General features: G+C 47.0%; 1 protein-coding gene across 7 annotated transcripts in view; it reads left to right on the forward strand.

Moving 5' to 3' along the window:
• The window catches only part of SHROOM3 (shroom family member 3), a 144,004-nt gene extending 124,385 nt beyond the window's left edge, over window positions 1-19,619 (forward strand). For 6 of the 7 annotated variants that reach the window (XM_062624983.1, XM_062624981.1, XM_062624984.1 and 3 more), the window contains 7 exons: window positions 631-3,883; window positions 6,663-6,739; window positions 10,343-11,257; window positions 12,385-12,897; window positions 13,707-13,854; window positions 17,728-18,000; window positions 18,640-19,619. In XM_062624983.1, the coding sequence (XP_062480967.1) occupies window positions 631-3,883; window positions 6,663-6,739; window positions 10,343-11,257; window positions 12,385-12,897; window positions 13,707-13,854; window positions 17,728-18,000; window positions 18,640-18,999 (5,539 nt within the window). In that variant the 3' untranslated portion in view covers window positions 19,000-19,619. The remainder of the gene's footprint in view (window positions 1-630; window positions 3,884-6,662; window positions 6,740-10,342; window positions 11,258-12,384; window positions 12,898-13,706; window positions 13,855-17,727; window positions 18,001-18,639) is intronic. The other variant, XM_062624982.1, reaches the window with a different exon arrangement.
• Window positions 19,620-19,902: the final 283 nt, after the last annotated feature.

Here is a 19,902-nt window from a genome sequence, read left to right on the forward strand (position 1 = left end):
CAGAGCAGATGCTAAGATGTCCTGCACGTCCTCCTATGTGAGGAGGTGGCTGTGAAGACTTCCTGGGGCATTCTCAAACCCCTTCTACTGTTACACCTCCCACTTGCCTCCACACACAACCACATGCATCTTTTCTCTGTCTTGTCAGTTTAGTTTTCTCACAGCAAACAAACTATCCTTGGGACAGCTGAATTTCCAGGAACCCTGCCAGGACATAGCCTTCCTCTCCATAAAAAGAAATGAAATGGGGAAAAAAAGGAAGAGATTAGATTCTCCCCAGAGTGCCTCTCGTGCTCCTCGCCTTCTCCTCTGTGGCATTGGGGCTCATTCAGCTTTCCAAGTGCCTTGGATAGGTTTGATGGGTGGGGTTGATCCTCCCTGGCTCCAGTGATGTACCATCTTTCTGTCTGTATTTCCCTCCCACCCTTCTGCGGTAAATAAGAGCCATGTGTTGCAATGTCAAACAGTTCCTCTTCGTGAACTGGGATGACTACAAACAGGGGATGGAGTAAGACCCAAATATGGGTTTTCATCTCAAAACTAAACATCTTGCTTCTGAGCTCACTTATAAGTTGTTGTGCCTCTCCTCTCCTGGCAGTGCGTTTTTACTCTCCTCTTGCTCTTCTGCAGCTCCTCCACCAGCGATCTCTCTGGCTATGAGCATGGCTATCTGAGGAGAAGTCCTGACCAGTACAGCTCCCGGGGCAGCATGGAGAGCTTGGACCACTCCTCCCCTGGCTACCACCCTTGTCACCTGTCCCCAGCCAAGTCCACCAACAGCACTGACCAGCTCTCCCACCTCCACAACAAGAGAGACTCTGCCTACAGCTCCTTCTCCACCAATTCCAGTATCCCTGAGTACCCTGCTCCTCCATTCAGCAAGGAGTACTCCTGCTCCACAGACAGCATGCAGCCCCAAGGCAGCCCACACGAGAGGATGAGGCAAGCTGACATCAGGTATGTCAAGACAGTCTACGATGCCCAGCAGGGGATCTCCAAGGAATATGAGGTGAAGTCCTCTGCCTTGCTTCCAAGCTGTGAGGTCCAGGCTTCACTGGATGGCTGCAGCCACATCAGGCTCTTCAGCCAGCACAACACAGCTCCCTCCTGGGCTCAGCCAGGCCAGGGCTCCTTGGACAGCAAAAACCAACCCCCCAAGGGACCTCCCTTGCCTCCCACCCGTAGCGACAGCTATGCAGCAATCAGACATCACGAGAAGCCCAGCTCATGCACTGGCCTTGATCTGAACAAGCCTGGTCGAACCCAGCTGAAAGGGACCTGGCCTCCACTTGTCAGCACCCTGTCCCAGGGGCCAGTGCAGAAAACCCCCTTTGGAGAAGGACATCTGCACACTGTGGTGGAGAAGAGCCCAGAGAGCAGCCCCACCATGAAGCCCAAGCAGAGTTACTCCCAGCCAGCGCAGCCAGGGCAGCCCCTGCTGCCTACTGGTGTCTACCCAGTACCCTCCCCAGAGCCACACTATGCCCAGGTGCCCCAGCCTCCTGTAAGCAGTAATGGGATGCTTTATCCAGCTCTGGCCAAAGAAAGTGGGTACTCTCCACCAATTCCAGCCTCTTATGACAAGGCCATAGCCAGCAGCACCCAGGGCCTTGATGAGAATGAAAGCCAAAGCACTACAAACAGATCGACCATCTTCTACCAGCCCCTAGCAGCTGAGATAAAGCATGATGCTGGAGCAAAACTTCTTCAGCAAAAAGCTCCTAGCATGGCAGGCCCAGAAGTCTGCCTGACCACCTCAAGAAGAGAGGAATTGTTACCTCCTTACAAAGGAGTACACAGCAATCGAGAGTCCTGCACAAGTACTGCACAGGCCTCCAAACACAGTTTTCAAGCTCCGCAACCCCAGCTGAGGGATACTTGTGAGAGAAGAGCCCATTACCAGCCCAAAGAGGACTGGACAGCTGAATCCCAGGAGGACAAAAATGGCAGTGCACAGATAAACGAGAGAGATGATGCTGCTCACCACCAGTGGTGTCACAGCAAGGCCCAGCAGTATGGCTTCTCCTCCTTGCAGGACGTCCCAGACAGCTCCAGGAGGCAAAGCAACTATGAGGTCAGAGATGTGCAACTGGGTGAGAGTTATTCCAACACGACACTGTCCTTCTTGAGCAGCAGCAAAGAGAAGGATCACAGGGGACAGGGGCACAAACAGTGGAGTAACATGGACCCACAGGCCTTTGCAAGGCAGGAGGAGGGAGGCAGGAATATCAGCCCATTCCATGCTGCCGAGCCAAAGTGTGAGGAGCCCCCTTCTCCACAGCACCCAAAGACCTCTGCTTTTGGGAGGAGCCAGCTCAGCTCTAGCAGCACCCAAAGCTTTCCTTATGGCAAACCAGATGCTGGCAAGTCCCGCTGCTCAGTGCTGGAAAAGGCCAGCAAGTTTGAGCAGCAAGAGAAAAGCACTAACCAGTCCCAGAGTGCTGGTATTCCCAGCTTTGGCCAGCACTACAGGCCGAGCAGGACCAGCCAGCCCTCCAGTGTGAGCTGTTCTCTGTACAGCCTGGAGGACATGCGGAGCAAGTTCCATGAGCCCAGCCAGCTGCCCTGTGAGCCAGGCAGGGTCTCCAGCCCCTCCATCAGGAATGGGAAGCTGGAGGAGGCTGACTGGCGCCCTGTAGAGCTGCAAATGGTGGCTTCGGTGAAGCAGGCAAGACCCAGCGAATACTACAGCCTGTGTCCTGAAAATGAAGCACAAATAAGGCTGGCTCAGCTCCCAAGGAGTAAAAGCACATTCCAGCTGGGAGCTGAGCCTGAGAAGGAAGTCCTCTGGAAGGATAACATCCACGATGCCCACGGATCGCAGCTGGACACACCATTTAACAGAGCTTACAGGAACAGCATTAAAGATGCTCAGTCCAGGGTCCTGAAGGCAACTTCTTTCCGTCGCATCAGCCCCCCATTCGGGAGCACACCCAAGAGGATGACACAGAGGCCTGCTTCAGCCCATATGGGCATGAGGAGCATGGTGCCGTCTCCACACACCCCTAAGGAGAGGCACAGTATCACCCCAACAGAAGGCAGCCTGTCCGCCCTGGACTACGCCAAGACACAGCACATCTTGCGCATTGGGGGCCGAAAGCGGCTGACAGCAGAGCAAAAGAAGAGGTCTTACTCGGAGCCAGAGAAGATGAACGAGGTGGGCATCTCTGATGGGGAGCCATCGCCTTTCTCCTTGCAGAAGAAAAGCATCCACTTTGTGTTCCCAGAGAATACGGTGGCTGATCGGCGTAAGATCTTTGAAGGGGATGGCAAAGCTTCTTCCACAGCCAGCCTTTCCAAGCCGGAGCTCAAGCAGCTCCAGCAGAATGCCCTTGCTGACTACATTGAGCGCAAAACAGGAAGACGTCCATCCTCACAAGATGTGGGGCTGCTGAGGGAGCGCTCCCACAGCTCCTACCTACAGCCATGTGGCCCAGACAGCCAGAGCCTTTCCTCTGCCTCCAGCATGAACTCTCTCCAGGACCAGAACCTTTACCGCCGGAGAGAGTCCATAGAGCGGATATCCAGGACAAGGCAGATATCTTCTACTCTTCCTCCTGGTCTGATGGGCTGCTTTGACATGAGTGGAAATGAGAAGAAGGCAGGGTGCCAGGACAGCTTGGTCACAAGCCGACCAAAAACAGAGAGGTGCCGGGATTACAGATCCAAAACAGAGCTCATCAAAAGCATGCAGACAGACCCTTTGGGCATGCAGGACCAGCCTCACTACAGAAAGCAGGAGCAGGTCTTTGAAATACCCTCCGTTGCCAGGAAATCTGGGAAATCAGTGTCTGTGGAAGACTTGCTTGATAGGTACGACAATCAGACATTCCCTGTGCATATACGTTCCAGGTCATCTCCCACAGCAGATAAGAAACACCAGGTATGTGGAAACGGGATCACGCGTGCAGACAAGAAGGGCTGTGAACCAGGGAATGTCGGGATGTGGGATTAACAGGCTGATGTTCAGTCATGGCTGTTACTCCATTCATTAGAGAGAGGTTAAATACATGTTGAGATAGAGACACTTTATTGTGTTTAAATTAACAGGGTGTTGTTTTAACTGCTCACTGGTGAGGTGCTGCTTCTATTCAGTTTTCTTAATGCTGGGGCTATTTCAGGGATTTCAGAGATGTTGAGATGCAGTTGTTGCTGCTCTGGATGTCCCATCCCGTCCTGTTTTTACCTGTCGGTAAAACATCACAGAACCATCACGGTAAAAAGCATCACAGAAGAAGCACTCAGCACTTTCTGGTGGGCTGTACCATTAAGGTGGTGATTGGCTGCTGCTGCTCTTCTGCCTTATCCAAGTTCACTGGTGCAAAGTAGAGAGGACTAAAGGCTGCTTGAAATCTCCCTTGCTCACACTGTGCCCAACAGTGCTGGGAAGTGTGCAGCAAAGGCTCTGCCAATAACCATTAAGTTTTGCCTCCAGCCCTGGAGGGAAACATTGCAGAGAAAACTTAGTGGAGACCCTGGCCGCTCGTCCCATGTACCCTGCTTGGCAGTTGGAAAACATTGCACTGATGTCACAAACAGGGAATTTGACTGACTCTGATGATGGTAAATACTAGAAACAGGCTAACTTCTTAAAGAACAACTGCCCAGGCCAGCTCTTCAACTGACTGAAATCTCTTTAGACCTATTTAGGTAGTTGCATCTGGTCAAGCCATATGGATTTACAGCAGTGTAGGTCTGCTGCCCCATCCCTCTTTCCACACCAGGCTCATTCATTTCAGGGTGGAGGGAGGAAACAACCGAAGGAGCCGTCCTCCCAAACTCACTGTGTGCTTCATTCTAAATGTCCTCCTTCAATAGACCTCAGATCCCACGCTACATTTTTAAATAGAAAGAATTCAAAAAGCAGCTTGTGAATATCAAGTGACCGGAATGCATTTCCACAGCCACTCCTGTCTTATCCCATCGTCAGTGTTTTTCTACACCTGACAGGCATCAGTCTCATCTGTGCCATTTTGTCATACTTGCCAATCATGAAGTCTTGTTCAATAAGAGGACAGTCCTTAAGAAAGGGTTTGGGTGAAGGCCAAGCTGTGGCTTTCTCTGCCTCCTCAAGCAGCCTGAGCAGCTCAAAACCAGCCATCCAGAAAGAGAAATACCACTAAAACATACTTTTCAGTGACAGGCTGAATGACAGGCAGCCCTGGTTTGTCTTTACCCAGCCCACTCTCTTGGGCAGGGGACATACAGGGTAGTTCTGGAGATCTTTATTTCCCCCTTGTTGGCTCATTTTTAATCTTGCAGGCAAACCAGAGATTCTGCCTGTTGGAAGGTGACTTGAAGAAGATGACAAACAGCTCTGCAGACCCCCTTACAGGAGGAGAGTGGAGGAGGGGAGAGCCCTTATTGCTGTTTGACAGTGATGTAGCTGTGTCCTCTTCTGGAATGAGAATTTAGTCCCATAGGCAGCAAGGCACTTGGGAAAATCCTGTTCTTAAATCCTAATTCATGAAAGCATGTTTGACTTCCAATATACACACTAATCCATAAGTGTCTGTTTGAATGGGAAGTATATGTTTAAGTGCTCATTTCATTAGGTTTGCTTCTGATCTGTCTCCAATACAAAACCACAGCTATGAAAGTGGGGGACAAAGCCAAAGAAACAGGGTGATTTTTTGTTATTATTATTTTTTTGGAGTCTTTTCAGATTTTTTGGTGGGAAATGCTTATTTCCAGTGTAGCAGCAGATTTCTCTGCTTCACTGTATATTTTTCAGCATACAGTGTGTAATGTTCCTTTCAGGCTGCATATAAATCACATTACAATGTCACTGTAGGAATTTGTTTAAAGATATAAAGAAATTGATAGTCATGTGGAATTATTAGCTCTCAGTCTTCAGAACACATTCTCAGCCTTCCTTCCTCTGCTTTTTTAGTTTGTCTCAGCCTGTATATCTCCCAGCTCCCGGACTCCTAAATCAAGATCTGCACTTACCCTCCCTCTGCAGCAACACTAACCAAAAAAAGCAATTACTGAGGGTGCAAGGAAGGGGACACTGAAATGCTCTCTGCTGGAAAGATTGTATGGGAGAAAATACCAACCCTTTCCAAGGCAGGCTGAGCATTTGTTTTCATGTCCTATGGTGGGAGCTCTATGGCAGAGAGAGTCAGATTCACAAAGGTATTTCAGCTGCAACATTTATCTGATTTTAGATGGTACAAATGCCTAAAGAGGAGGTAGTTCCTGTGCTTCGGTTTTCCAAAGGACCACGTGCTGAACATTGTGAAGTTTTTCAGCGCCTCTGCACGTTGCTGGAGTTTCCAGCCTTTGTGTCATTCAGTATCTCTACAAAGTTTCTGACCTGTTTTGGCACTGGGCTTGGGCGCAGATTGTTCACTGTTTACCTTCCCAGTTAAGGCTGCTTCAGTGATGTCTCAGCTTGTTGGTTGCACGTAGAACAAAGTTCAGGTACATGCAAAGTTCAGGTCCCACTGATACCCTTGAGCATGTTTTTAGAAGAGGCAAGGACTTGCTGAGGGGTTTTAAAAAGACATGTCTCTGAATAAGTCTGCCTGTTGGTCCACAGTCCATCCAGAAAAAGGCACGCAGGTCCTCTAAGCAGGAATAGAGTTACTATGAAATGTCAGTATTTTCATACTTCGTTTCTCTTTCTGCTTACTGCTAATATTGTCTTTGCACTCCAGGACCTGCTGAGAAGGGAAAGCAGTGAACTTGGCCCCATGGTGAGAGATCCATTCTACATGGTCGGCGCAGGAGCCAGGTAGGTACATGCTAATGTCCCCTTTGTCACTCAGTGCAGAATAAGCTCCTGCCATCCTGCTGCCAGCAGCAGTTGTCACATGTTGTCTGTGTAAACGGATGCATCATCACAAACTAGAGAAAACATCTGCAAAGGCACAGTTCTGGGTCTGTGTATCCAGCAGAGTTAGGAGAAGTAAGTTGCTGAGAGCCTTTGTTTTTCCACTACAGACATTAATTCACAATCAAGGCCTCCTCATGTCATTTTGGAGCATGTTTGTACAACGCATTTCCAGTTGTGTAACTTCGAAAATGTGTTTGATCTGCTGTTAGAACTCGCATCCAGATTCTGTCCTAACTGTCGGATTCTAAAGGAAAAAATATCCCAATATCCCAGTCTGTCTCATTTTCTCCAGTCCAGGATGCTGCGTCCCCAGAAGCAGTGAACATTTGCGTGGACTAAAATCAGCAGATTTCATTTATCTTACTGAATTGGGAGCTTGTGTTTAGGCTGCTTCTCTTTATGCAGGCATGATATTTCGCTCAGCTAGAGGGGAAAGAGAAATGTTTTTAAAAATAGAAAAGTGTAATCATAAAACTCATAATATTAGGACTTTACATAACTATCCACTTAGCAGTGGATTGTTTTGAAGTTAACTAGAACTGAAGTTATCGTGCTGTATTTACATTTAAATAATAAATAGATGTTTGCCTTAAGCTCTGAGTGCTCAAATAGCTAACTCATATTGCAGTAAAAACCATCAAAAGGGACTCAAAGAATTATTCACAAAGGAGCTCTGTTGCTCATAAGCTCTCAGTAAATGTCAGCCCACTGGGCTGTCACAGGGGGAGTTAACACTGCTGTCTCCAAAGGTTTCACCACACGAGAAGCAGAGGAAGGCTCCCAGTCTAGCTGCATCTTACTGCTGACTGGCTGGCCATTTTTACCCATAAGAAGACATAAATGTTGTTCTAGAGGGACTCAATCTGCCTTCAGGCTCATCCTTTCATGATTATTTAAAACACACCCGTTTACTTTCATTTGGAATGACTTTTTCCATTTTTTTTTTCCTAAGAGAACAATACAGCTGCTTTAGTTCATCCTGCCTCCCTGTTTCTTCTAGAGATGGCATTTCATCATGCTTCTCAATAACTACTTGTGGCTTCTTTCCATCCCCCAGCCTATTTTCCAAGTAACAGGATTGAACACCCAGACTGAAAATAAGTTTGCTGGGGCACAAAACGTAGGCTTCTCATTTTCATGCTTCACTGTGCAGAGATTATTTGTATTAACAGTTTTATGATGTTTCTGCTGCATAGGCATCCTGCTTGCTCTGCAAACCCATTTCTTCTGGGAGATGGGAGGTTGCTTTCCCTTCCTAATCAGTACTGGATTTCCCAAAAGATAGGTTGAGAGATAGGAGAAGACAGGAAAAAGCCCTGGCTCCGAGGACCCAGGGTCCTACTACACAGGCCACAAATCACTCCTTGCGAGCCTTGGCTGCTGAGTGATTTTTCTTATGTTACTGCTACTGAAATGACCTGAAAGAGTCATGGGCTGGAGTTTTGGAAGCCAGAGGGCTCTGATCGTGCACTGCTGACGCTGGTGGAAGTTTTACACTTAAACCTCCATGAGAACAAGACCTGAATCCTCTGCAGACTGAAAGGGGCAGGTAGACAAAGACCTTACCCATGTGTCGCAGAAGGAGGTCAGCTATTAGGATGCTGTCGAATGTTCCCCTGCCACAGTGTGAGTATTTGACAGTCTGGTTCCTAGGGGATTATTGTAGCATCTTCAATCCATCCCTTACAAGATGCAGTCTTTGTCTGTCCTGTGGTTGTCAGCCTCAAACCACTGTTTTCTAGCTGGTCTTCTCACATCTAACCATCACCATCCTGTTGCTGTCTGCAGCTACTCCATGCACAGACTCTTCAGGGAAGGCAATAGCAGGCAGTAGAAATTATGCTGTTAGGGTTCCTTGGGACAGAGCTGCTTAATGTGCTGGAGAAGAGATGGGACCATCCCTACCACTTCTCTTGCTCAAGGAGGAAAACTGTCATGTGGTAAAGTTAGGGAAACCCTGGTCAGCCATCAGTTGCTCTGGTCACATGTGCTCTGTGACTTACACTCTGTGCTCCTCTCCATGTGTCATACAGTAACTGTCTCGTAAGCATTGTTGGGAACAGTTGTTGCTTCACCAGTTTTAGAATACACAATTGCTTCCACAGTAGGAGAGATCTTTCAATTAGAGAATTACCATCTGGCTTTTCTGACAAACACTGAGCATCCGAAAAGAATACACATTGCTACTGTCCAGGAACCACAGACAATACCAAGAGCAGTCTGTCTGGGAAGCTTCCCCACCCTCAGGCAAAAGCAGCCAAATTCTATTCTCAGTTACACAGGAATAAAGCTGGAACAACCCATGTCTTTGGCAGTTATTCTTAATTTGTACCAGTACATCTGAGAGCACATTTGGGGCCCAAGCCTCAAACATCACAGATTGGTAGTGTTGAATTATGTGAACAATGCATCTCAAGAACAGAAAATAGACTGGCAGTAGAGCTTTATTGTATTTCATTGGTTTATGGTATGGCCTCATGTTTTTAGCCCATCTAGGCTTGCATCTGCTAGCGCTGTTATTATTGCTTCTTTTGTTTCTAAATAGCCACACAGGCAAGTAGGTCTGGCTATGGATTCTGAGCAGGATCCTCACTTCAAAGGCCAGACACTGTTTCTCAGACTCGCATGAAAACATTTTAAAAGACCTGGAAGGAATAATTTACACTGCTGGCTTTGCAGCCTCAACATCCATTCGGAGTTGAAGTGCATTGGCTTTGGGTTCTGTACACCTGCCTGAGTAGAGCTCTTTTTCCTAACAGGATTACAAGGTTTTGAGAGTTGGGAGGTTTTTTATTTTTCTCTGCAGTCAAAATAGTGCTTTTTCCGGCCTCACTTTTTTCTTGGAGACAGTCAAATTGTTTTGATGGCACCTTTCCAAAAGAAGCAGATATTGTTACGGAAATCCTCACAGAATCACAAACTGGTTTGGATTGGAAGGGACCTTAAAGCTCATCCAGTTCCAGCCCCCCGCCATGGGCATGGACACCTTCCACTAGACCAGGTTGCTCCAAGCGGCATCCAACCTGGCCTTGAACGCTGCCAGGGCCCATAGAGCTGAAATTCTTTGAGTTACCAGCAATTGAGACCAGAGCTTGATGGTAGATCATGTCAAGCAGTCTGTCTTACAGCAGTTACTACTAGCCCCATCTGTAACAAACAAAATTCAAAGCAAGGCTGCAAAGGAAGCCAGGCATTTAGGTTTCCCTACTTTTCTTTCTATTAAGTTATTGCTGTGATGCTTGCTACATGTATGCACACATGTGTGATCTGGCATACACTGAAAATAAAGATGGAGAGTGGGACTGGGTCTGTGTCCCTAGCATTGGTAGACTAGATTATACTAGCAGTTTCAAAGCCTAACTGCACCTCACCTAGATCAGCAGGCATTGACCCAGGCCTCTGATATGGTTGCATAATTTACTTATTAAGGAGATGCACAATAGCTTTTCTTGCTCATTGGTTAATTATTATTCTTATCATGGTGTGTCTCTTGGCATTTAGGTCTTTCAGCAAGAAAGAAAGAAGCCACTCAGAAAAAATGGCATTCACCACTTATTATTCCCATCCTCACCACAGCAGCGAGGTGGTCACCGGGTCCACCATACTGAATGAGAACCACAAGCTCTCAGAACTTTCCAGGCCAGATAGCAGGACTTCTGCATTTGTCTCATCCCCAACAGAGGCAAGGAGTCACTATCCTGAGCAAAAGCAAGGCTTTAAATCCTTGTTCCTTAACCTTACTCATGGATCTGGCCAGTCCTCCCCCAGTACACCCACCCCGGCTCCCTCAGACTTCCAGAGTGCAAGTGATGGCCAGGCTCTGAGACAGCACCATGCCAAACGAGATGCTGTTCCCCCTGAAGGCAATCGTAATATTCAGGCACAGTCTTTGGATGCTGTCCAGGATAGATCCTCCAAGACTCCCACAGAAGAAATGATGTGGAGAAGGAAGGCTGGGCTGCTCCACAGATCTGTTCCACCCAAAGTGGTGTGGGCTCATTCAGTCAAAGACAACAGCTACCTGAGGGCTATGGTGTCTCCTCCAGCGGCTGGGCCACAGCTCCCCCAGAGGTGGCAGTCCCTGCCGACAAAGAGCAGCACTTCTGACCCAGAGACTCCTTCTCCCCAGGCGACAACCCGTCTCCGGATCTCAGAGTCAGGGCTGCAGCTCACACCCCCACCGCTGCTGCAGGATGATGAGGATGACGAGGTGTTTGTCATGCCTTCCCAGCCCAGGGCCGTTGCGCCACCCTTCTCACCCACCTCACTGCCATCCCATCCTCTTCCTGAGCTGAGCTCTTACACTTCTGCCAAAAGCATGGAGGAATTCCCACCTCCTCCCCCTCCTGTGGCCCTTGAGGGGAATGGGACATCTGGAGACAAATCCACCAGTCTCACGGAGGACGCCAAAGTGAGGTAGGGGCGGGGGGCTGGAATGCACCATCTTGGGCATTGTAGAGCCATATACAGCATGATATGCAGGGCTCCAGACAAATGGGACTGAGGTCTGTGTACCACGATGAACCACCAACAGCTGCTAGCTGAGCAGGCACTTTAATGCTTCTTACTCCAGCATGAAGAGTTAAAATGGCTGCTGACTCCTTCTAGTTACTGGGTTTTGAGAGAGAACTGTGAAAATCCTTGATGGTTTTTCCAAGCAGTTAGGGTTTCCCAGAATACATTTGAGACCTGGCACAAAGTAATGATGTTATGAAACAGTGACCATCTGCCAAGAAGCGACAACACAAATACGTCACAGTCACACTGAATAGTGATTTTTCCCTGAAGGATAGGACTTGGGGCTTAGTGCCCAGCTGGTTTAACTCAGCACAGCTTCCTTCACTCCCAAGGAGCTGTTCTGATTTCCATCTGGGAAGAATCTGACTAAGGCTGTGGTAGTGATTGGCTTTTCCAACATGAAAAGGATAAATGAGTATAGACGGCTCAGGATGGTACCTCCAGCTGGGGAAATGCAATGTCCCCAGTCTGTGAGCAGAAAACAAAGTACCTTGTCATAGAACCACATATTGGTTTGGGCTGGAAGGGACCTTAAAGCTCCTCCAGTTCCAACCCCCTGCCATGGGGATGGACACCTTCCACTAAACCAGGTTGCTCCAAGCCTCATCCAGCCTGCCCTTGAACACTGCCAGGGATGGGGCAGCCACAGCTTCTCTGGGCAACCTGTGCCAGCACCTCAGCACCCTCACAGGGAAGAACTCCTTCCCAAGATCTCATCTCAATCTCCCCTCTGTCAGTTTAAAACCATTACCCCTTGTCCTGTCACTACATGCCCTTGTCAAAAGCCCTTCTCATTCACTAGTTCTATGTTGTAATGACAAAACAGCAATGTCCAGGTTGAAGGGACAATATGTTTATGGTGCCAGTAGCTTCATACTGTGGGCTTTTTGTGTTGAAATGAGGAGTAAGACACAAAAATTAATGAGAGAGAAAGAAAACTTACTTGTCTTAGGCCTTCACCATGTGTTCACAATGGTCCTGTGTGGTAAGTTTATGTTCATCTCACAGAATTTTTCTGTCCATAGCAGCTTCAAAAGCTTTCCCAAAGCCCTGGCTGAGTGGGAGATAACAGGATGGGGCACCAGTGTCCATGAAAATAATTGTCCCCTCTCCCCGTCTGCATCAAAGAGGACTAGCTCTCCATCTGCTGTGGATAAACAGCACCAGTTACCTGCTGCTTCTGAAGCACCTCAAAGTACTGATAGGCAGTCCATAACTCAACCTGAAGGAAACCACAGTAAGCCAGCAGTTATCACCAGAGAACTGGAAAAAGGCAGCCTGAATTCTGGGATACACAGTGCAGCATCTCCAGTGAAGACAAAAACCCCAGAGGATATTAAGTCAGAAGCTCTAGCAAAAGAAATTGTCCATAAAGACAAGTCTCTGGCTGATATCCTGGATCCAGATTCCAAAATGAAAACAACCATGGACCTAATGGAAGGGCTTTTCCCCAGTGGAAGCAGCTTGCTGAAGGAGAGCAACATGAAGAGGAAGATGACGCAGAAGAAAGCTAACAGGACAGTGGCTGAAGATGACACGTAAGCACTGCTTCTTTGGGTGGTGGGCTAACACTGCTGCAGAACTCACTAACTGCTTTTAAGGACAAGCCAGTGCTGAATTTTTCAGGTGGATGCTGGTGGAGAGAGAGCTTCTCTGTTCCCAGGTGTGAAGACTGAAAGCCCTTTCTCAGGAGCTTGGCTCTATGTGTGTGGCCTTTGAGCTCACCTCTCTAAGCTCTTTGGAAAACCATGCTGAGCTTGGTAACAGGGCTTGTTACATGTGTTACTTGATTTTGTGTTACTTGAGTTTGCTCTCTTAACCATTGTAATCTGAAGCAATTCAGTCCAAAGCACAATAACAGGGATATGAGAGTAAAATCAATACTAAAACAGTGGTAGGCAGAAAGATAGTGAGTGGCCAAATTTTGAAAGGAGGGATGGAGGCACCTGCTTATTACAGGGAGATGCAAAGTTCAGCCCAAGTTCTCCAGTGTGGATTTTATCAGATAAAGACTCCCAGGTGACACCTGGAGAACCATATAGAAATAAGTTGTAATGCATCATGCTAGGTGAGATGGTCAGTGCAGCCATCACCAGCTGAGGTGTTCTGATCTACCTTCAGCAAGGATCTGGTCCTGTATAGAGGTGTTAACCAAGTCTACGTTTCCGGAGAGGGTAGGCATGAAAGCAGCTGACATGCACCCTCTGTTGGCAGGAATCGGCCATTTCCTTTGTGGATAATAACACTGGGAAGGTACCAAAGAGGAAATGCTGGAAAAGCATTGATCTAGGCATGGGAAAAAGTCAGGCTCTGACTGAACTACTCCTTTTCCCTCACTGTGGTGTAGGAGAGAAGAAAAGGAAACTCCTGTAACCCTGGTCACCTGCCCTGCGTATTACAGTGTTTCAGCACCCAAAGCAGAACTGCTGAATAAAATCAAGGACTTGCCAGAAGTAGGTGAGGAAGAGGAGCTGCTGGACATAAATGAGAAGAAGGTAAATTCAGCACACCACCACCATTTGCTAGTAACTTCCTGAAACAATAACAAGCCCTGAAGTAAAATGCATTTCTGTTTGAGCTCGGGTTTTGGCAGTCCCAAGTTACATGAGGGCTAGGTGTGTTTAGGCCCCTGTGAAGCTTTGTTACAGTGACCAAGATTGAACAAAGAGAGATAATCTGAGTACTCATAGTAATCTTGAGTACAAATCTTGCACAACCCCAAGGCAGGTCTGTACTGTACCAAATGCTGAGTGCATAGATTGTAAGAGGTAGTCCCTGTCCCATAGCAAGGAAGAAAAAGGGAGAGGTGAAGTGACTTTAGTACGTACAGCTCAGGTTAGAAACAGGAACAGATACCAGCTAGTGACTGTGCTGAGTGCATGACATTTGCCCTAGGATTTTCCTCTTCAGTGAAGCCAATTTATCCATTTTAGCTGCTATCTGCATTCACTGCTTCCAAAGAAACATTGGCTATTCCTTTTCCTCCACACTTTATTGTTTCACTGACCTGCCAAAAGTGATGTGCACCTCAGCAGCTCACTCAGCATAACCTCAATGTGATGGGTGGGAGGAGAACACAGCAGGGGAGGAGGAAATCTTTTCCTCTGATTGCAGCTCCATTTCACTGAGGAATGGCCCCTACAGTTCTTGCTGCAGGCTTGGGTGCTCTATCTTTCAGGGCTTTTGCAGGGCCTTCTAATTTGGCCCTGTGGTTGTCTCACATTGGTTTCCTGGTAATTACAGATGTGTTGTGAAGCCCATAAGTCCCAAAGAGCCACAGGCAGGTACTTGCCTGTCTGTGCCTCCCTTCACATGCCTACATGTCAAAAGCAGCTGTGCCTGTAAATTTAAAATATCCTACATTGCACCAGACAGAGTAGCGCAGCCCATATTCCAGCCCATATTTGTACAGCAGCAGAGTTTAAACATACTAAAGGATACAAATGTTTGTGCAAGTCCCATATGATGTGATTGTTCCTGCCCTGAGATCAGGCATGGTTTTAAAGAAAGTCTCTCAAACCCAGCCTCTCCATCATAGTGCAAAGAATTCACATCTCCAGCACAGCTCCACATTTTCTCTCCAGGTCCTCATCCCCATGCCACATGTAAAAAAGCAGAGAGAAGATGTGATGCCCTGTAGCCCTGACTTGGGGAGCTTAGTCTCTTTTCCATATTGCCTTACTGTTTCTATTCTCAGCTTTTACCTGCTAAGCACAATCTGCCCCCTACCAGGCTTTAATACAGTGACAGCTAGAATGGGACCTCCATCGAAGTTCTAACATGAATAAGGAGTGCTAAGAGAGGAGACCTTTTTATTTTGTGAAGCATTTGAGGTGCAGCCAAGTCTCCAGGAGCTGTCATACCATGTCACTGGAATGGATTAGGGGCACTCTTCGTGCCTGCCATCTCTTACTTCTGTAGTCCTGCATAGATTCTGCGTAGCAAGTCTACACAGATAGATTATGCACGTGTTGCTAATTAATGCTGGTTTAATTATCTGGCCCTAGCCATTGGTTGTGGAGCACCCGTCTTCAAAGGTAATCAGCCCGATCGTCTCTTAGGGTGCTTCAAAACCAGCTGCCTCCGTAAACAAGCGTGAAAGGTAGGGAGCGGTGAAACAAGAGGTGTTGCTCCATGGAGTCAGTGGACATGCTGCAAGCATCTGACAGGCTTGCAAGTAGATGTGAACTTGCCGTGGAGGATGAGTCCCAGGGCTCAAAGGTTACATTTGCATGGAGAAACAGAAATAGATGAAATAGATGGGAGTGATTAGGCCAGACAGCAAGATCTGCCTGGTATGTTTGTTCATGGTCTGCATGGAAGAACATTTGCATTGGCATTTTCTGAGAAGGCAGCTACTCTCAGAGGTCATTTGGATAAACCAAGCTAATTTCCATTGTTAAGTATGCAAAGGAGCTATATTGGTTGGCATTTGGGATCGAAGGAGAATCACTGATTAATGAACACAAAGCAAGTGTGTCACAGCCCTGTACAGCTCCCATGCCTTTAGAACAAAGGTATTTCACTCCCAGCAGTCCTAGAGCCTCCTGCTATGGCTGGAGGGCAGATTTGAACCTTGAGCAAAGCTCCTGGAGCAGGGAGGAACGACTTATCACCTGAGCAGCTCCATCTTCCTGAAAACCTGTAGAGGTTAATGATGGACTCTGTTCAGCCCATACAGTCCTGCTATAGAGTTTTCCCTCCTGGTATAGTAATCATTGAAAATAGATCACTTCTTTTGCTCCCCAGGATATGGTCCAGCAATCAACTGGTGAGGATCTTGGATCTCTCTTTTGAAGGTGGTATTATGATCAAAGGCACAGGGAAGGACAAGTGTTGGTCACAACCTGTCCCACTGAGGGGAGAATGAAAGGAAAGGTTTTGTTTTCCCTTATCCTGGCAGGTGGGATTTAGTACCACCTTTGTTCTTCTCTTCCCTGAACTACCTTAGAACTAATACTGTGACTTAGCAGTCATTCCAGCATAAATCCAGTTTAAGAGAATAGTATGGTTTATTCAGCCTTACATCTATGTGGAAGCTGGCAGTAGACTGCAGTGCAGCCACAAAACCATGCACTCAGAGGATGCACACCAAGTGTTCCATCTAGTGGTGTCTGGCTAAGCACTGCTGCTGATGTCCTGCTGCAAAACCAGCCTGTTAAAACCTGCTCTTACAGGCCATCCTGGGGATCAGGGCCAATCCAGACTAACCCCAGCCTGACCTGGGTTTGAAGGTCCTTTCTGCTTTGGAGTAGACTTCCTTCTTACATGGAATGGCTGTCAGTTTTGATGGAAAGAAGACTTCGAGAGTATTTTCAGGCAACCCTGTGATTTCTTTTTCATCCTGCAGTGTTTGTATGCAGAGCAAATTAAGATAGATCTAATGGTGTCTCAGCAGTGCATAAACTGAAGAGACTGAAAATACCCAAGCCTCGTACAAAGAGCTTTACCTGCTCTCTGTGCTCTCAGTTCTGAGTTAAATGGAAGCAAGAATTGCAAGCCCCAGGCCATACACTTCTGCTTTTGCATATGTCTTTCCCCTAAATCCTGACAGAAATTAGGATCTCCATCATATGTGCAGCACGGCTGTTTCTGAAGTAACTGAACTCTGGGGGCCTCCTTTTCTTTGGCAGTGAAACAGTTGCCAGCATTTTCACAAAATGGGTGTCTGCCCTCCATGTCTTTGCTCAGTCACTAAGTAAATTCAGAGCATCTTTAGTGTAAATTCTTGCTTGATTCCTCTTTCTGTGAGGCAGTGCTTGCACAGGCAGGAAGCTTTGGTCATAGTTGAATTTGAGGCTTACACCTCAACACTAAGGCACCTGAGTAATGAACAGTCAGTAGTTTCAGGAGGAGGAAATATGTAGCAGTTCCTTTTTTCTTACTAAGCCATATGTAAGTGTCAACTCAGCCTCCTGTCATGCCATTAATACAGCTTAAATTCATTTTTTTTGCCAGTTGTTTTGCACAGTTCTGGGTCATATAAAATACAACATCCAAATAAGACATTTCAGGCTGGGGCAGGGAGTGGGGAATATGCAAGAGATGTGGCTGTAACTCTTTTCACTCAGAGACTTTAAAGAACCAACATCTTTCAGATATAGGAAATTGGGTATCAGAATATGGTGCATCAAAGCAGATGTCTCCCTCAGTGGCAGAAGAAGTATATCTTCGTGCAATCTGATCGGGTCAACTAGATGTGAAATTTCAGAGTTTTCTCTGTTTCCTCCTTAATGTCTTCTTTGTCAGCTGCTGCTGACTTGACCCTGCTCCTCAGGAACTGTAGCCATATCCTTTTTTGTCAGCATCCATAGATCCAGGGAGATCATGGTAATTATGAATGTGGCAATGTGTTTCCCTTCTGACAGGCTGAGCTCATCGGGAGCTTAACCCACAAGCTGAAAATCCTGAAGGAAGCCAAGGAGGGCCTGCTTGCAGACATCAAGATGAATAATGCTCTTGGAGAGGAGGTGGAGCTGTTCATCAGCAAGCTATGCAAACCTAACGAGTTTGACAAGTACAAGATGTTCATTGGCGACTTGGATAAGGTGGTGAACCTCTTGCTCTCCCTCTCTGGACGCCTGGCCCGTGTAGAGAACGTTCTGAGCAGTCTGGGGGAAGATACCAACAGTGAAGAGCGGGTATGTATCTGCACAGCCATCTAGGCCTTGTATGTAACTTGGCCTTTTTCAAGGCGCAGAACAGCAGCAGTCACAAGAACATGCTTGTATAAGCAAGGACCTCCAAAGACTCACAGGTGTCTTACTGCTTATGTATATACAGTAGCAAATGCAGGCCTGCCCCTGGGAATCTTGGTCCCAGTTTGTATCAGTGTCTCAGATCCTGTGGTTTTTGTCTCAAAACAGAATGGCCATGGCTAGGACAGCATGTCTGTGAGGACAGGGTGTATGGTATTGTGCGCTGTGGAACAACCCACTGCCTTTTGCCTCAGTTCAAGCTATGTTTTAACATTCTTTGGGTGGTTGAGAGACAAAGCCAGGTTTTCCTGGTAGTTGTTGCTTTCAAGCAAGTTTTACTGACTTTCTTGGAGTACTTTCTGTCCTACTTTGACTAGAACACTGTCCTGATTCAGTGGGATTCAGGTTTAATCTATAATGAGGAGTTCATCCTCCTCCCTTTTGACTGAGTGTCTGGGAGCTTAGCAGTCATCTCACCCCCCCCACCCCCAGAGGTGGCAAATATGGTGTTGGGAGGAAGGAGATGGGAGATCAGTGATTTTGGTGCTGCTGATACTGAAGTGCTCTCTTTGGCGTGTGCAGAGCTCACTGAATGAGAAGAGGAAGCTGCTGGCTGGCCAGCATGAAGATGCCCGGGAACTGAAGGAAAACCTTGACCGTCGAGAACGGGTGGTCTTGGAGATCCTGGGCAACTACCTCTCTGAGGAACAGCTCCAGGATTACCAGCACTTTGTAAAGATGAAGTCGGCACTCCTCATAGAGCAGCGAGAGCTAGACGATAAAATCAAACTGGGTCAGGAACAGCTCAAGTGCCTGATGGAGAGCCTCCCCACAGACTTCACACCCAGGGATGCAAAGGCAGCAGCTGCCCTAGCTGCAGCACTTGCTACCTCTGCAGGGGTCGGTGGTAAAACACCTCCAGCGGTCTCCTCCTCATTCTAACCTTTCCCAAGTGGACCTGGGATACACTCCTCCTGCTCAAGTCTATTTAATCCAGGGACTTGGCAGATGGTTCTCTACAAAGACAATGAGCAGGGACAGGTTTAGAACAAGATTTTAACAAAGGAAAAAAAATAAATAAAGGTTTTATTTTCCTTTTCTTCCACCTCTGCTTCCTGAAAACATAAAACAGTGTGGAGGGAAATCTCCTCCTGCCAGAGATGGGGAAGAATCTCATGAGAATTGAAGACACACATTAATAAAAATCATGACCTCCTCTCTTCTCTTCCTTTCCTGCTACCTGGCACCTCATTAAATAATGAAGGATCTAAAAGAATGAAGCCTTAAAAATAAAACCCAACCCATTCTACTGAACATTACTGATATTTATATTTTTAAAAGAACAAGACAGAATGTGTAAGTTTTTGTACATACTCCAATCAGTTACTTGATTCTACTTTGCTCTGTATGTAGAAAAGACATTTAATTTTGTATTTTGTGAAAATCTTAACAAAAAGAGGGAACCCCAAAGATAGTCATGCATTAGCTTGGAACACCTCTTTGTGGTTTTGTTGCTGTTGTTGTATTTTAATGTAATAAAGAGCTACCAGAAGAAGCTTCAACCTGTTTCAACACATGCTAAATTAAGTGGCCTTGTGAAGGAGCTTTTGACCAGGATAACACAATCTTTTTATTAACATGAAATCTGATGTTCTCTTCCTACCCACAGAAGCCATGCACATGTAATAATAATGTTGTGCCCCTGGTTAGATAGTCAAGAGCCTGCTGTAAGGATAATTGGATTATTTCCTAGTTAGGGCAGTCTGGAGTAACCAAATTTACCTGACTGAACTTCACCACAGCTAGAGGACTGCTGCCTGTTTGCAGTCAGCAGGCCCTCTTTTT

The sequence above is a fragment of the Pezoporus occidentalis genome, unplaced genomic scaffold (assembly GCF_034315485.1).
Source record: "Pezoporus occidentalis ecotype Australia unplaced genomic scaffold, CSIRO_AGI_Poc_V1 ctg275, whole genome shotgun sequence".
In the NCBI taxonomy this organism is placed as follows: domain Eukaryota; kingdom Metazoa; phylum Chordata; class Aves; order Psittaciformes; family Psittacidae; genus Pezoporus; species Pezoporus occidentalis.